This window comes from Physella acuta, unplaced genomic scaffold (assembly GCF_028476545.2).
Source record: "Physella acuta isolate Inbredline_101_S28 unplaced genomic scaffold, ASM2847654v3 ptg000279l, whole genome shotgun sequence".
In the NCBI taxonomy this organism is placed as follows: Eukaryota; Metazoa; Mollusca; class Gastropoda; family Physidae; genus Physella; species Physella acuta.
In genome coordinates, this window is record NW_026731798.1 from 40,315 (window position 1) to 59,847 (window position 19,533).

Below are 19,533 nucleotides of genomic sequence, written 5' to 3' on the forward strand. Positions count from 1 at the left end.
TCTAGGAGAGACAACTCCAAAATCAAACAACTGCTGCCTTGTAGTTTGTTCTTGGTTGGACTAAGGCTATGGAAGCAAATCCAAAAAGAAAAAGCAGGCTGAAATCGGAGTCAATGGCCTCAATGGCGCATAACCAATGACACGTAACGCTTAATTGTGTTGGAGGCGTGGTCGAGTCGGCAAAAAGCTCATGGTTGATAAATTCGAACAAAGTCTCGAGTTCAAACCCACTGGCAGATAAATCTCGATCCCTTTCAACACTAATAATTAAGAACGAAGAAGAAGAAAAAGAAGACTGAATAGTGGGTTTTTATTCGCTGTGCAACCATTGACAAATGACTTGTACAAATAGTGGAAATGAGTTGCCCTAAACAAAAACAGAACTCTGAAACAGACATAGGGCGCGCTTACTTACAGATAAATGTTACTTAACCAGACTTATATGCCCCATCTAAAGGCTTCACTATTAATTGTAACACATGCGTCATGAGAAAATAATTTAGGTCTTTATGGATTTATCAAGTTCAATTTGTGATAAAATACAAATATAGTTTTGGCTACGTTTGATTTAATTAGTACTGCGTTTACTTCTAATTAGCGATTTGGTTTACACCTAATACAGTTATAATTAGTCACTTACGAAAGCACACCACTAACTATAACCAAAACACCATATTTGTTGTCAGTCAGCACTAACCACTGACTATGTGGAGCTCTATACTTACTTTAATAATACTTTCACAGATGTGCTACTTTGTAAATTAAAATATTAGCGTATTAGTTACTGAGACCACATTACAATTGCATAAGTCTCTGCAGAAATATAAGAGTACTTATTTTAACAAAGCTGAAGTAGTTGAACTTAATATTAACCACAAAGAGATTTTATAATTCACTTATTCTAAAATTCCATGTCACTGCCATACACAGACAATTTTTATGAAATAAAAATAATATGATTTACAACCGATTTACCACATAAAGGGGAATAATTAACCTTTGAAATTAATAAGGTAATATTTCATTTTTACCTCCCTTTAAAATGTAAAAGTATTATGGATTTATCAATGTGTAAAAGGGGTATAAATTTAACGCGTGGTAAAGTCTTTTTTTTTTTGAGTATATTATACTCTTATGCTTATGAATCACATTTTAGTTGTAGACTCAAACACACTAATTCGAAAATTGAAGGACCGTTAGAAAAGAACACATAAAATAGACATTGACGTGGAATATTTCTCTGAGCTGTCAGAGTCCTTTGAAGATAAGCAATATGTTACAACCACAAACAATTCTAAACATTTTAAATATTTGAACATAGGATACATTTTGTATTAATTGATACCAGTTTTATTTTCTCAATTAAAAAACAAACAAAAAAAAAACGTTTTTCTGTGTCTGTCTATTTTCACCAATAGGCGTACTATTATGTGCTATTTACAAAATAAGCTTGTTAAACCCAACTATAACATACAACGCATAAATAAATAAATAACGACATCATATAAAATTGCTTAGTTCTGTTATTTTTTCTTTACAAGGGAACTTACTCAGATTGATTTTACATTAAATACAACCAAAATCTTTGATCAATGTGTATTTAATTAGAACCGACAGAGCCAAACAGGCATCTATGTCCCATTTTAGCTAGGGTTTTTTTCCAGGCAATTGTATTTATTCCAAACATCATTGGGCATTTTTAATAGCTACGTTCTATAAAATTAACAAATTATTGTGCAAGTGTGATTTAATAGTTTGTTAATTACAACTAAACTATGCATCGAATGGCCTCAAGGAGCAGTTTCGTAGAAAACATAATAGATGCTGAGACAGAAATATAATTATGTTGTTCGTGTTTTTTTTTTGTAGTGGTTTGAGCTAAAATATTTACAGGCCTTTAAACTGATTTAAAAGTTTTCAAATATTATAGTTCATTACGATTTTTTTTTTACTATTTTTTAAAAAGTTACAAATTTCACATGCCTTTAGACAGATGCTTAATCTTTATAACAAGTTGTACATAACGTAAGATTTTTTTACAGATTTGTATTAAAATGTACATGACTTAAGGTTTTTGTACAGATTTTTATTAAAAATGTACATGACTTAATATTGTTTTATAGATTTGTATTAAAAATGTACATGACTTAATGTTGTTTTACAGATTTGTATTAAAAATGTACATGACTTGAAACAGTTTTACCATGCTTAGCATAAAATGTACATTATTTTAGACGCATTTAAAATCTACATTAGCTGAACAAATGGACGGAGTATTTGATCACATGACCTACATCTACAGAATAACACATTTCTTCTGGTTCATATCCTTGAGGTCATCCTGGATTGGGTCATCCACTGGATCCACCGTGTGTGGATAGTGGGGTTCCATATCAGCAGGGGTGGGTAGATTTCTGCGGTCGGGTGGGGTCTGGAAGTCATCGTTGGGGTACCCTGGGGCAAATAGAAGGGGGGAGGGGGGGAGAAAACATAAAATGACTGAAATACTTGGAATTTCACATTGAATGAAATAGGAAATACGATTTTGACTGAATATCGGTATAAAAGATATAGGTAGGAAAAGATGCAAGCATGATTGGGATTTAAATAGAACATTTTATTTCGTTCGGAAGGTCGGTAGATATTTTTTCAGAGGGGGGGGGGGGGGGTGGGGCTCCCCCCAAAAGAGTTGCCTGGAAGAAGCTCTGGCGCTATGTATTCTTAAAAATCATTGTTTGCAATAACATTTTTTTAATAGACGAAAACGAAAAAAAAAATAATCTGCTTTATGAGAAAATTATTGTAGTTGTTTTAAAAATTAATTACCTAATAATTGATTTTCTGTACAAAGACAAGATTCTGTGATGTATAATTTACAACAATTAACAACAATTAACAATATTCCTATATTGTGCTTATCCTATACTTACTTTTTAGAAAATCTAAATAACTTGGAAGTAAGAAATTTAATGTTAGAAAATTAGAAATAAAATTGTTTTCCAGGTAAACATGAATGATGTTATGAATGAAATAATTTAAAGCATTCGCACACATCCACAGAGACATATATGCACAGATACACCCGTTCACAACTGAGCATTTACATACGTACTCATACACGAGTACACATATACACTCATACACACACACTTATATACTCATTTGTACACATACATTTATATACACCTTCATCCGTATACACACATACCTACACACAAACATGCATACTCATACACACGTAAATATATACACACATGCACACCCACACACATTTACAAGTACACATACAATAGTGTACACGCGTACATATATAACCACAAACACATGCACACAGATGCACTCATACATACATTTACCTAAGTATACATATACATATATACACATATACATACATATACATATATACACATATACACAGATGCACTCATATACATATATGTATATATATGTATATGTGTATATGTATACTTAGGTAAATGTGTGTATACATATACACACACATATATATATATATATATATATATATATATATATATATATATATATATATATATATATATATGTATATATATATATATATATATATATATATATATATATATATATATATATATATATATATGTATATATATGTATATATATGTATATGTGTATATGTATACTTAGGTATATGTGTGTATGAGTGCATCTGTGTACATGTGTATATATGTATATATATATGTATGTGTGTATATATGTAGGCTATATGTATATATTTATATATATATATATGTACACATGTACACACTTACTTTCCTTCCAGAACCCAAACAGAAACCCTGGACCAGGTGGTTCAGGCTCCTCCCTGCAACAACAAACATTAGAACAACAAATAGTTAACAATTTTGTTACGGTCATAACATTCAATCTATAACCACTTCCTCCTTTATCACCAACGTTTCCCGTTCGTGGCTTAAATGAAGTAGGTGAAGTAGAGCTAATCGATTTCTATAAAGTCTGGGATAATGTGGTGAGTAATATTTCCACCAGACTGTTACCCACACGTGAGTTAGTTACCAATGGGTGGACTTAAAGAGGTCTGAAGTTCTTGAGTCCGAGATCCGAACTCGGGCTTTTCGTGTTAGCAGTCGTAAGCTCTACTGTCAGACCACGCTGTCTCTTCTTGTTTGGTTTCTATCTATCTTCAGAAAAGTGAATATTATGCGTACTCTCATTGTTTTTTACAAAGAAAACATTTCTAACGAGTACCTAATTTTGCTGTTTAAGCTAGATTTTAGAAGAATGTGTGAACGAAACAGTTGAGATACTAACAATCCTTATATCCCTCTATATAAAAATGTTATAGTAAGGGTTAAGTATATGTGATTACATTTTTTTCGTAACTTCGTTTAATTCTCATATTTTGTCTTATAGTGGACATCGGCTATTCAGAAGTGGATTATGCTTAAGCAAAGAAGTTTTATTGAGCTCTAATTAAAACTTGATTTTTACCAATATAGTCTACTGTTTTTTTAAATCGAAATATTTCGGTATTTTTTTTAAGTTTTAACCATTTATAATTTTAAAAAACCCATTCGGGGTAAATAGTTGTACTTAAAAACAGCAAAAAAAAAAAAAACCATAACAGGCCATCAAACACGTACATGAAACAGCTACCCTGACCACAAAAGCATGCGATATAAACACTGACAGCTATACAGGCACCTGACAACACTGTACCCAAGATACTTACAGAGGCTCATTGTAAATGTTTTCTTCTTTTGCTGGTGCCACACGTCTAACTCTGCGTCTGGAAATAATTGGACAGGCAAGATATCAACAGATGTGTATAGTACTAGATATAATCTCTGTCTATAGATATTTGTGTTTAAAAAGTAGTGATTTCTTTCAAAAGATATGTGTCATGAAACATAGCATCTGCGTCTAAAGATATTTTACTTATAAAATAAGTAATTTGTTTCAAAAGATGTGTCATAAAGGATATAATCTGTGTGTAAAGATATAATGTTATATAGTTGGAAAATGGTTTCTAAAAATATTGATTTTATCTGCCCGATCTAAGGATATTTGTGAGGAGGGCGTGGCCGAGCGCGCATGAAATGTTCATGCAATGTGTTTTTGTGTGTCATGTATTGAAAAGGAGAAAATCATGTATATATATATATATATATATATATATATATATATATATATATATATATATATATATATATAAAATTATATATATATAAAGTTTTTATGTATTTGTATACATTTATTATATTCTTTAGCAATTATGCAAAAAGTTTTAAAGTTATGTATGACACATGTAGCTTAGCAATTTGTAAAAATATATATACATCATGTATCCATGTGTCTATTATAACCCCTGAAGCGTGTCTCTGACACCTACTTGTGTTTACTACACTCACAGTTGAACTTCTGACAGGCCCTAACACACCTGGGTCCATATCGCCAAGCCATACACGTACCTGGGTTTACTACACTCACAGTTGAACTTCTGACAGGCCCTAACACACCTGGGTCCATATCGCCAGGCCATGAAGCCCTGTAGACCTAACATAGCAGTACCCAGAAGCGCTGCTATAAGTATCCAGGCTAGGTTGTCGTCCTTTACATTACATTATGGAATGTTATATATTAGATATGTATTATATGTATTTTTTTTCTAATTAGGTATACTATCTATTTTAAGGATATATAATTATAAAATTTGATGTATATTATAATGGGATGTAATTTTTTGAAAAAAAAGATAAAACATTATAATTGGATATATTATGGAATGTGCGTCTCGTATATTAAAAGGAACTCGAAATAAAATACCTATGTTGTTGATAAAAAATAATATTTAATTTTTAAAAAAATTCACATACTTTCTTTTGAGTGAGTACCGTGGTAGTTTCTGTTGTGATCACTAGAGCTGTTGTTTGTGGAACTGGGACGATAGGTGGTGGTGTTCTTGTCGGAGGGCATCTCTACATATACGTTAATATATATATATATATATATATATATATATATATATATATATATATATATATATATATATATATATATATATATATATATATATATCGGCATCACTTAAGACTTTCACCGTAACATATAGGCTACAATTTTTAGGCATCTATGTATTTAAATCAATATTTAACAATACCAATAATACTTAACCAAAGCTGCAATATTGTATTCAAGCAATTGGTAAATTACCTGTTACCCTTTGATTATTCTAGGTCCAAACGACACACATTGATTATATACCCCATTTTCCCTAATCCCCCAAAAAGCGGGCAAATTACACACAACAAAAATCTAGTCCCCTGCCCACCTTACCAACCCCACCCCTAACCTACACTATACTTTCCCCACTTACCGTAAACCTTACACTAACCACGGTCGGGTTAACACTCATCAAAGGTCCCGGCGTTTGGCCCATATCCCAGGCGTACACAAGGAAGGTCACAACTGATCCAGCTGGCATTGCGTGGAGTACGATGATCTCACCACTTGAGCCCGCGACAACAGCACCCCCAGAACCTCTAGGAGTAAAAATAGTTTTAAAGAAAGGTAACTCGAGTCAGCCAAATAACAACATATTGATTAGCTTCCCTTTGAAAATAAAGTACTGTATTGTTTGGGTTGTGTTCATGGTTACTATTTACGATCGCCCAAGTGATACTTATCTGTAGACTTAATTCACTTTTTAGCATTATAAAAATATGAGTCTCTACAAAAGATAGGCAACCCAGATAGACAACTCTGATCTTTCGTTACCGACTCACAATGCAGTAAATCCTTCTACCAACTAATATTGTTTTGAATTGAACCCCGCTAACCACTAAACTTAGATAACTTAGAACCTTTCTACCCACTTATAATATTCATCGTTAAACCGCCTCTACCCACTAAAATTAAATAACCTAGAGCACTTGTACCAACTTAAAATATACAGAAATAAACCCTTCTACACGCTAACCGCTAACATTATATAATTTGGAACTCTTATACACATTTAAAATATATTTCTTAGAACCCACTACCCACTAAAATTAGATAACTTAGAACACCTCTACCTACCACCCACTAAAAAATACATCAATGAACCCCACTGCCCACTAAAAAATACATCAATGAACCCCACCACCCACTAAAAATACATCAATGAACCCCACTGCCCACTAAAAAATACATCAATGAACCCCACTGCCCACTAAAAATACATCAATGAACCCCACTACCCACTAAAATAGACATTAATGAACCCCACTACCCACTAAAATGGACATCAATGAACCCCACCACCCACTAAAAATAGACATCAATGAACCCCACCACCCACTAAAAATAGACATCAATGAACCCCACTACCCACTAAAAATAGATAACTCAGAACCCTTGTACCAACTTAAAATAGATAACTCAGAGCCCTTGTACCAACTTAAAATAGAAACTCAGAAACCTTGTACCAACTTAAAATAAACATCAAACAACCCCACCAGTCTATGTTTACACCCGCCCCTTCACTTGCCTGTAATGGATGACATTATTCTGCTGTCGACTGGAATCCTTATCTGTAGCAGACAGCTGGAGAACTTTGGTACCTGAAATAGTCATAGGTTAGAAATACAGGTGAGAGACACACGATACCAGTTTTACTGTCTACTGAACCTGTCTTCAGTGTATTAAGACACACGGCGAGTTTCACCATAGTACCTACCCGAAGACCTGCACTCACTACCCACCTGAAGACCTGCACTCAGTACCTACCCTGCATACAAAGTAGTACAGTCAGTACCTGCTCTTCCTGTCTACCTGAAGACATGCACTCAGTACCTGCACTACTTGCCCACCTGTGAAATACACAACACCTACACTACCTACCTGAAGAGCTGCACTACGTACCTGCTGACGTACACTCAGTACCTGCACTACTTGCCTGCCTGTGAAGTACACAACGCCTACACTACCTACCTGGAGACCTGCACTACGTACCTGCTGACGTGCACTCAGTAGCAGACGTTGTGTAGTTCGCGAACTGAAACACAGGGGCGTTGTCGTTACAGTCGAGAAAACTCACAGTGACCGTAGCTGTGGCTGTCAATCCACCTTTATCCTCCACCTATGGAATAAAAAGTGCATACAGATTACCCTTCTTCTTTATTGGATAATCAAAAGTATTGTCTTTGTTTCCATTTAGCTGTGCTTAATTTAGAGGCGTAGCTAGGGGATGGCGGGGGGTGCGGACCGCACCGGGTGACACCATTTAGTGGGGGGGTGACACCAAGGCAAAAAGTAGCGAAATATATAGGGAAAAACTTGATGGGTGGGGGGTGCAAATCGAAAGTTTGAGGGGGGGGGGTGCAAATAAAAAATGTGAAAGATTGTCCCCGGGAAGGGTCGCTACGCCTCTGGGGGGTGACACCATTGAGTGCCGCACCGGGTGGCACCCGACCTCGCTACGCCACTGGCTTGATTTGAAAATTGTGGCTATATGGGGTAAACAAATGGGAACCACTGGCCTACATGTATTGAACTGTATTAGGAAACAAAAACAACAAACGCAAATCACTTCTAAATACTGTATCATAATTTGCAACGTAATTTTTTTTTTAATAAGTGTACAATGACTTCCTATTTTATTAAGGCTGGAAATACTCAAACAAATAATTATTAAGAACAAAATAATAGTAATAGCAAAGACTTTTATTTTTAACGAGCCGACCCGCGGCGTATCATACGCCGCTATTTAGTTGTATTATTTTCTACTTTTCAGTAATTCGAAAGCAGCCTCCTCTTAGTTACCTCCCCTAAGTTTAAAATCGTTTCAAACTAAATTATCTGCCCCTAATAGCGGTCACTAAACCCGGCTCTACGATTATAAACATTTAGCGTGAACCACAGCCCACCAGACCATGTTGGGGTGGGGGTGGTTGCGATATGCCTGGAGAGGAAGAGAGGGGACTTCAAGGCGCGCTTACAGCTTGTTTTCCAACGTCTCCAAGAAGAGAAATATATATATACGAGCCGGCCCGCGGCATAACATACGCCGCTATTTAGTTGTTTCTAATTTTCAATAATTCATAATTTGTGAATTCGACAGTACCAACGCTGACACTGAAAATATTTCTTTAAAACACTATAAGTAGCTCGTTAAGGACCATAACCCCCCCCCCTTTCCTTCCCTCCCCCCCCCTCCTCTCCCCCCCCCCCCCCCTACGTTTAAAATCGTTGGCTCTGCTTGTAAACATTTAGAGTGAACACAGCTCACTAAAACCATGTAGGGGTGGGGAGGTAGGGAGCGCGTTTGCAGCTTGTTTTCTAACGGCTCGAAGAAGAGAATTATATATATAGATAGATATATAGATTTGGATTAGTAAGCAAGGGTGTTGTGGTGATAGGGGATATTATATTATTTAATATAAATACAATACCATGCTATACACCATAGAATACTATTGTGTATTTTTATCATGGAAAAAATAGTTCTAACTTTCCTTTTTTAACTCTCTCTAGCCATTCCGGTTGACTTCAAGGAGAGGTTGAGGGCAGTTTTAAAAATATTTGATTAGATAGAATAATTCTAAGCTGCTTTTCAATGGCTTATATTCAATTCAAAACTATGAAAATGAGTGTAAACTGTAAACGATGGTTCCCAAACAACTTTAAGTTTCTAAATTACAACAACTTTAACACTTGTCATTATTCTTTATTATTTGCAATATAAATCATTAGATAGTGCTAGGAAAGGCTAATAAGCATTGATATAATGTCGTGAACATTTTTAATAATAAAAATTGTTGTATATTTTTATTGTGCCTTAGGTATAATTATTTGTAATTTAAATAAAAATTTCTATTAATATTTGCTATTGTTTAAAAATGTTCCAAACAAAATTATAATTCCTACAACCAACATAAATAATGGTTGCAGAAGTTAAAAGATTTGTCAAGAGCCGATTTGCGTTTGTACCTGAACAATTACAGTTCTTTGAGTTACCGCCCCTGTCTTGTCGATGTCATAGTCCGCCAGTGTGCGGATAAATCCAGTAGACGGGTCAATGGCGAACAGGCCATCCCTGTTGTACGTTGTATTGTTGATCCGCCAGGTGTGAAGGTCAAGTATATCCTGGTCAGTGACCTTCAACTTCGGGTTGAACTCGATCTGTTCTATGTATAGTTATATTAGCCACAGTTCTAATGCATTTAAATCGTATCAAACCAACATACGCAATTTACTTTGTATGAACCGTACATTTAGAAAAGCCATGTTAAGCTAATACTAATTCGAGCATTATATGCTATGAAACCAGTGGCGTAGGCAGGGGGGGAGGGTTAGGGGGGTTATAACCCCTCCCCTAAATATATATATATATATATATATATATATATATATATATATATATATATATATATATATACATATATATGTAGGATTGTATATGTATGGACAAATGTTTGAACCCCTAACATGACCAATTCCTGGCTACGCCACTGTATGAAACCGTACATTTAGACAGGCCATCTTAAGCTAGATCTAGAAGCAATTTTTTTACGTTTTATGTGATAAGAGATGAAGCCTAAACATGTCCTGAGTATGAGTAATACAATTTGCAAACAATTTAAACAATGTAGTTAAATAGAAATGTGTTCACATAGTAATGTGTTCACATAGAAATGTGTTCACATACAAATGTGTTCACATACAAATGTATTCACATATATGTGGGATTTATTATGCGAGGAAATCTGAAGTAGACTGACCTTTCCTTCACATACGTCTAGTCTAGTGTTAGTTGGTGAGATAGATGGAGGTTCGTTTACATCGGTTATCTGCTCATGGACATTGTTAAAGAGATGATATAAAAATACAGCGTACATTTTAAGATATACAAAATATAAAGTAACAATTGAAATTTTAAGACAGGCCTACAAGGTATAAACTAAAGCGTAAATATTATTGAAAGATATACAATATATAAATAACAATGTAAATTTTAAATTTTTAAGACATGCCTACAAAATATGAACTATAACGTAAATATTATTGAAAGATATACAATGTATAAATAACAATGTAGATTTTAACTTTTTAAGACAGTCCTATAAGATATAAACTACAACGTAAATTGTAAGAGATATAAAATATAAACTAAAATATTCCTATAGCTAATTATTTTATTCACAGCTTATCTAAAAAATGGTTGTTTATTTCATATCATTAAGTTCTGTTTTTGAATCTAGGGTTTTATTGTTTACTTACCTAATTAGCAGCCGATGATTGACATGGTATTTATTTGAAAGATTAGGGCTTTACCATGATACTATGTACCTTATGTGCATGTCTATCAGCGTGCTATCAATTATTCGAATAGTATGTACTCGTTGTTTAAAAATAGGGCCTTACTCTTAGGTTTTCGGGGAGAGTCCTAACCAGATACAAAAACAGGCAATTTCCTTATGTATCCACCAAATTAAGTTAAGACTTTACCTATAAATGTATGTGATGTACAGGTAAAAACATACCAGTGTAAGTATGTATTGTTCGTGTAGAGATATTACCTTCGTATGCAGTGTTTATGAAATGTACCTGTATACACAGTAAGTAGTCATTTTAAGAAATTATTGTATACGGAAGTAGTGTCATAACAGACTTTACCTGTGTACGAGGGTGGTGATGTCATAATAAGACCTTACCTGTATACGGAGATAATGTCAAAATAGACTTTACTTATATACGGGAGGAGTGTCATAATAGACCTTACAATATACGGGGGGTGGGGGATGTCATAACAAAACTTTACATGTATAATGGGGCATAAGTGATAATTAGACATTACCTGTATATAGGGGAGAGGGTTGGTGTCATAAAAATACTCAACATGTATACGGGGAGGGGGTAGAGTCATACATAGACCTTACATGTATAGTGTCATAAAAATACTTTACATGTATACGGGGGGGGGGGGGGTAGAGTTAAATAAAGCCCTTACCACTAATCGCAGATGATACAAGGGAGACAAGCAGAAGCCATCAGACAGTTGTATCCTGAGGTCTATCATTCTGTGGTCGAGGTTCTCGTAGTCCAGACTTCCGGTCACATCAATGTTTGGATTCTTTCCTGTGGAGCATAGGAATTTCAAGCTTTAATCAATGTTCGGATTATTTCTTGGGGAGCATCGGAATTTTAAGTGTTAATGTTCAGATTCTTTCATAGGGAGCATCGGAATTTCAAGTGTTTATCAATGTTCGGATTCTTTCCTGGGGAGCATCGGAATTTCAAGTGTTAATGTTCAGATTCTTTTCTGGGGAGCATCGGAATTTCAAGTTTTAAAACTCATCGTAAAAACACACGGAATAGATCTAGTTTTATCATATTAGCTAAGTTAGGGTAGAATTACAAGTATTAAACAAAACATTGATATTGCCCAGCCGAAAAAAACAACCTGCAGAACTCTGAACCAATGTAGTATATTTTCTACTGAATGCTACTGCAATACTTGAATACTACTATCTACATGAAAGTACATATAATACGTGACTTTATAAGGGAGCGAGTTCACACATGTGTTCTGGTTACTGAAGCGAAAAGACGGGACTGATGATTTGTTCACAATATAGTTCCGGTCAGGGAGTTTTACCTGTAGTCTGACAATGACAGTCACTTACCGTCAACACGTAACTGAGCTAGGCCTATGGGTGTTGTTGTGGCAACGGTGTAGGTGATGACGTCAAGATCCGGGTCTTTAAAGATCATTTCGTAGATGGTGTTCGTGGAACCTTCTGGAACGTACACTGTGGTTTCGAGGTTGGAGGCAGAAGGTGGAAAGTTGGCACCTGTTAATTTGAGTATTTAATTTTTTAAATCTCAGCTAAACCCACAATTGGTATTAAATGCGTCATTTAAAAGACAATAGGATCGTTATTTTAAAACGGGTGTGTTAATCTTATGGCTCTACTTAATTTTTTAGCATCTTATGTTAACTAGGGTTATAATTTAAATTGGGTATGTAAAGGCTTGTGAGACAGCGTTGCCTAGTCGTAGAGCGCTAGACAGCTAATCCGAACGTGTATAGTTCGAATCCGTTTTTATGTCAGAACAACGTCCTTGAGTGTACCCAGCTCTGATTGGTAACTAACTTAAGTTAGGGAATGGAATAGGTGATCAGAGGCGTAGCGAGGGAGGGGGGCGGGGGGACGTATGTCCCTGGGCGCCGACCTTACGGGGGGGGGGGGGGCGCCAAATTGAAAGTTTGAGGGGGTGGTGCAAATCGAAAGTTTGTCCCCGGGCGCCGGGAAGGGTCGCTACGCCTCTGTAGGTGATTAACTCTACTTCACTTGCTCCATGAACTTCAGGTCCGAAAAGGAATCTTTACATTATTTTAAGTATTTTTTTTTTAATGTATAGCAAATATTAGTATCATTGATACAAAGCAACAATATGTACATGTTTGTAGAGCCCAGAGCGTGCTACGTAACGAGGTAGCAATCTACATTTGACTCTAATTTCTGTTTGGGTTTCGATGTTGGGAGCCTTGAAAGCATAACTGCTTTAACTAATACACACGTTTTAGTTAATTAAATCATTAATGAACATATGTCTAACAGCTTATAATAACATACCAATGATTTTCACATCAATGACCAGTGGTCCAACAGAATTCTTGCCGTCTGTCATGAAGACCAAAAGTGTATCCGTCATCCGGCATCCAGTACGAAGATTCTTAACGACTCTGATTTCTCCTGTAGCTAACAAGATACATGTAACAAGTTTGTTTTTAATAAATATTTCAGCGTTGGGGTCAAAGGTTAGCACCCACCAGTGGCGTAGCGAGGTCGGGTGTCACCCGGTGCGGCACTTAATGGTATCCCCCCGCCCAGAGGCGTAACGACCCTTCCCGGGGACAAACTTTCAAGTTTTCGATTTGCACCCCCTCTCAAGTTTTCGATTTGCAACCCACCCCCTCAAGTTTTCGATTTGCATCCCCCCCCCTCAAGTTTTCGATTTGCACCCCCCTCAAGTTTTCGATTTGCACCCCCCCCTCAAGTTTTTCTCTTTATATTTTGCTATTTTTTGCCTTGGTGTCACCCCCCTAAATGGTGTCACCCGATACGGTCCGCACCCCCCGCCCCCCCCCCCCCCTCCCTCGCTACGCCCCTGGCACCCACCAAAGACTCTCAACACCAACATCAGTAATGTTTATTCTAGCTTTTACAGATATATATGGAAGTTTGTGGTCGGACGGAAGAGCAACCTAGCTCAGTTTCAAGTCAAAACTTGGGATTTAATCGCTGAATTCCCCAAAATTAAACGAATATTTTACTTTAATGATATGCTTACTGACAATTATATCACCAAGATGTGTGTATATATATATATATATATATATATATATTTATATAGCTGAAAGCTTATATTGGTGTAATTTATTTCATTAATGTAAAATTTATAATGAAATGCCTATGCATCTACTTCCAACATAAAAAACGAAACACGTAATCTAAATTAAAAAAGCGTGTAATACACTCACACGAATTTATCTGGTAATACATTAAAGACGACGTAGGCCTTGTCTGCAGAGAGTAGGTGATGTCGTCGTTTTCATCGTCATCACCATCGACGTTATAGATGACGTCATTGACGAAGTCAGCAAGGACAGAGATGGAAACTGTAAGCAAAGATGGCGGCCTTAATACTCAAGGAATTTCTCATAACAAGTTAGATGCCATGTTTGAAACTTAGTATGGACACGTCAAACTTGTCAATATTTACACCATGAGGAAAGCTACATAGTACTGTGTAAAAATGTGTAACGAATCCAAGTTATCGTCTATTGAGCTTGAACCTGTGCCGCCCCCTAGCCTACAAACCCCTCCGCCTATTACAACACACTGAATATTCATTTTTTTAAAATAAAGTAGCAACCGTTACGGATATTGCAATCCGTATACAAGGTGAAGTTGTCCCCCTGTTTTAGTGACCTCGGCGTAGGGAGGGTAGTGTGGTCAGTAGCGTAGCGAGGGGGGGGGGGGGGGGCGGGGGGGGGGACATATGTCCCCGGGCGCCGAGCTTAGGGGGCGCCAAAATGGGTTGGAAAAATAAATTGAAAGGTTGAGGGGGGTGCAAATTGAAAGTTTGAGGGGGGTTGCAAATCGAAAGTTTGAGGGGAGGTGTGCAAATCAAAAAGTTTATCCCCGGGCGCCGGGAAGGGTCGCTACGCCTCTGAGTGTGGTCAGTACTACGCCCTGCCGTCTCTACTTTCCCCTACGTGAGTCAGGTACAAATTTGACCTAGTTAGATAGTCATTTGATGCTTTCTTATTTTAAAAAAAAAAGGTCTATCAAGGCAAAGACGATTATAAATAAAAGAAATAGAGAAAAAATAAAAGTAACAGTATTACAAAATAAATGTAGGTAAATAAAAGTATGTTTTAAAGTTTTAAAAAAGAAATAGAAGTAAATTTAAGTAAAAGTGGGGTTTAAAGGAATGATAATCTAGATTTAACCCCCCCCCCCCCCCTTTCACCACTCGCCCATGGTAAAGTTCTCTATGGGACCTGACGGTCGACGTGGCAGGTTAAGTAGAGGTAGTCTGTTTATGAGACCTCGGCCTTTTGTCTTGTCGGCCTTTTGTCCATGTCGGCCTTTTGTCTGAGACCCCATTTGACGGAATAGTGCGGTCACCATTATGCCGACTCCCCCGCCCCCACCCCACCCCCACCACCACTCTAGAAAATAAACAAGTAAATCATAACTTACGGTTCAAAACATCCGGGTCAAAATATGGCGGCGAGTTGGCCTGTATGATGACCTGTATGACCTCCCGTGCCGGCTGTTTACCAATCTCGTCGGTGCAGACGATCTCCAGCAGGTAGGACGGTGCCAGGGTGTGGCTCAGTGTCCCCACCCCGTGCCTGTACTGCAGGCAGTGCTGCTGTGTGGGTGGGCTCGCTGGTAGGTTAGGGGCGGGGAGGGGGTGGGGCATTAGTAGATTTCTTTTGGTTTTATGGTATTGTAATACAATAATTCGATACAATGATAAGATTAACAAAATATTTGTGTGTGTAATTAGATTTGGGATAAGGTTATGATAAGTGTCAGACTGTGGCGTGGGGGTGGGTTGGGGGGGGGGGGGGTGGCAGGAGATGGAGGGACGGGGTTGTGGGTGCTGTAAGCAAAGTCGGGTGACACCTTTTTTAGTGGTTGCTACCACATCGCAAAATCTTAAAAGGTGCGGTCAAAACTAAATAGCAGGGGAGGGGGTGTGAAAATGCAACATTGTTGTAGGGGTGGAGTGATATCCTCTTTTACGCCAGAGGGCGCCACCCGTCCTGGTGACGTCACGGGTGTCAGGGACGTTTCAGCAGAAGATTGAAGGTTAAGGGTAGGCATAGTGCTAATGTTAACGTTTTGTTAACGTTTTGTTAACGTTTTGTTAACGTTTTGTTAACGTTTTGTTAAGATTACAGACAGCGTTATATTTAAGATTTAAGGTATGGTTAGATTAAGAGAATCTAAGGGACATATTTAGTGCTGGTTAATGTCGTCTGTTAGGTTACTGTTACTTTAAACATTCGGCATCGAAACTATTCTAGTTATGGTGCTATTAGTACTTACACTGTACCCGGAACCACTACCTGGTCTAATAAGGTATCACTTTCTAATCCAAAAGTGATACTTTCAAGGAAATACAAAATGTCAATCGACTACCTCTTTAAACTATTACCTAACACTGACTAAAATGTATTTATTATGGTCGAGATTATGGCTTTGACCATTCGTCCATTTTGTCCGGTTGTACATTTATCTATACAATTACTAAACTGTTTTTAAGTTATAAAAACAAACAGCTTTAAAAACACACAAGTAGCCAGAGACTTACGCGACGAACAGTCAAAGACAGCGAAACAGCCGCTGCAGGGAAAGGACGGCGTCATCGATTTGACGAAACAGCTGGTCGGGTCACCGTCGGGGTCAGTACAGCTGATGTAAGAGAGAAGCTCATTGGTTGACGTAGACTCACGGAGAATCACGACTTTAGTGAAATCGGTAATCTCAGGCTGAAGCATGGAGAGAACATTTGAAAGCTTTATCAATGAACTTATTTGGCTGTGTTACACTCAAGGCAGGGGCGGAACTACAGTGCCGCGAGACCCTGCAACGCGGGGGGGGGGGGGGCACGCCATTTAGGGGCCATAGCCAACCATAATAATTGTTTCATAGTTTAAAAAATATTTTTTTTTGCATTTTTTACTTGACGGTATAAGCTTCTGTAAATAACAAACAGATCTACTACAGTAATGATGTTATACAGTAGCTAACACAAGCTGTTGTGTAAAAAAAAATATATGCCTGAGCTGTAGTGTGAAAGATAGGCAAACGTTCAAAACACTTCCATGACTTATATCCCTTTTTTAAATAGTTAAATAGGGGCGCTCTTAAGCTCCTTTTAATATATTTGTACTAAACAAATTAAAAAGCAATAACTTCTCTAAATTATTAGTTTAAAAAAAAATGCATACTAAAGAATGACTTAGCATAAAAAGGAAATATATTTGAAACAAATAATATAAATACAAAAAAACATAAAAATAAACATAACACGAGAAACCATTACACATAAAAAGCTTTCACGTTTTAGATTCTTTTGACCGGCTCTACACTAGCGGGTAGGCAGTATCACAGCAAACATATTGAATAGCCTAACTCTAAATCTTTTCACCTGTTCAACCTGTTCAAAATTATGTTAAAAGATTTTATGTTGATGTACTTGTTTTAATTGCAAATAAAAGTATTAAAAAAAAAAAAAATAAAAAAAAAAAAACAAAAAAAAAAAAAAAAAGGATAAAAAAAAAAAAACTAATTCTAAATCTTAGGGCAGGTTTATTATTCATTGAAATCTATTTTATTTGTCAATTCTGTTTGCGTATTCAAATTAAAATATTCATACTCTAAAAAAAAAAAAAAAAAAAAAAATTCTAAATCTTAACAATCTGAAGAAAAAAAAAATTAAAAAATTCTAAATCTTAAAAAAAATAAATCAATACAGACTAATGCACCCACACACATGTTGTCATTTGTTTATATTGAAAAAAAATATTTCAAAACCCGATCAGGCTAGAAATGAGTATCCTATGTTTGTATTATGTGTTTATATATATATATATATATATATATATATATATATATATATATATATATATATATATATATATATATATATATATATATATATATATATTTATTTATTTATTTATTTATTTATTTATTTATTTATTTATTTATTTATTTATTTATTTATTTATTTATTTATTTATTTATTTATTTATTTATTTATTTATTTATTTATTTATTTTTTTTTTTTTCTAGTTCCGCCACTAACTCAAGGTAATATAGAAGGTAACTCAATTTACATGTAGTAACAGAAACGATATTCGTTAAGTAGAATTATAACAATAATTTTAACGTATAACAAGAACGATAACTAACAATGCAATTAAAAAAAAAAATGTTACATAACAGAGCATTTTAAAGTCAGAATGATAACTCTCAGAGAAAATAAAAATAATGACAACAATTCACAGAGCAATTTAAAATAAGAACGATAACTCACACACGATTTAAACCAAGGAAGATAACTCACCACGCCAGCTACTGCTCTTCCAATACACACGGTGAGCAACACATAGAATACTGTCCACGTCATTATTCTGTTCACTCTAGCTCACTCCAGAAAGTTTTGTTCTGTTCCCACTGATGTGTTTACGATTTAGCTACAGCTACTTCTCATTCTAGTGTACAATGTGTTTAGGATCTTTGTTAACTTGTAGCTACTTAAAACACCAATTAGGAGTTTGGTGTCTTTTATAGCTAGATCAACTTAGACGTCCCTAAACCCACGTTAAATGTGTGGGGAACACATGACTCGACTCGGAAAAAGTTAAGTCGAATGGGCATAGTCGACAAACTCACTTATTATGCCCGTTGTCGTAAACACAGTTACTTATTTGTCTGCCGTATATAGCCTACTCTTATAAACACAATCTAGTATTGAATTAATCTATATCATTTATTTTTAATTTAGATAAAAGCACAGCTTTATGAGCATGTAGTATACTAAGCAAAAGAAAGTTAAAAGTATAAAAATTAACTGAAACGAACAAAATCCAAGTGATTTCGACCGGATTTAGATTCCAAATAGCAGCGCGCTATCTTATGCGTTTTTTTAGGCTACCTGCTTGTTTGCGTTGGTAAAAAATCAGCCAGGAACATTTTATGACTTTACTTACCGCAAACATATGGGTATGACGTTGGCTATATGTCATAAATTTTTAAATAGAGCTGACACAAAGGCGGGGAGATAACCCGAGGCACTCAGCGTTGATTTGTCTGATTTATCTCGCTTTGATAGATACCGATCGTGTAAAAGACAGTTACAAAACTGAACACATACATTTGAATCTACGCCTGCTTTAACGATACAGTAACAAGTAAGTAAAGCTCCACTTGCAGGTTTTATTAAGATCCTTAGGAC

At 35.9% G+C, this 19,533-nt stretch overlaps 1 protein-coding gene across 1 annotated transcript; it reads right to left on the reverse strand.

Annotated features, from left to right (window-relative positions):
* Positions 1-1,404: 1,404 nt before the first annotated feature.
* LOC131939431 (cadherin-23-like) lies at positions 1,405-19,234 on the reverse strand. Its single transcript, XM_059297720.1, has 18 exons — positions 19,161-19,234; positions 18,643-18,790; positions 16,882-17,059; positions 15,759-15,950; positions 14,531-14,668; positions 13,623-13,748; positions 12,669-12,836; positions 11,993-12,120; positions 10,764-10,832; positions 9,973-10,164; positions 7,996-8,122; positions 7,532-7,604; positions 6,377-6,542; positions 5,877-5,978; positions 5,472-5,611; positions 4,733-4,789; positions 3,792-3,844; positions 1,405-2,454 (listed from the first exon to the last, which is right to left on the reverse strand). The coding sequence occupies exons 2-18, from the start codon at positions 18,703-18,705 to the stop codon at positions 2,297-2,299; spliced, it is 2,130 nt and encodes a 709-aa protein (XP_059153703.1). The 5' UTR covers positions 18,706-18,790; positions 19,161-19,234; the 3' UTR covers positions 1,405-2,296.
* Positions 19,235-19,533: the final 299 nt, after the last annotated feature.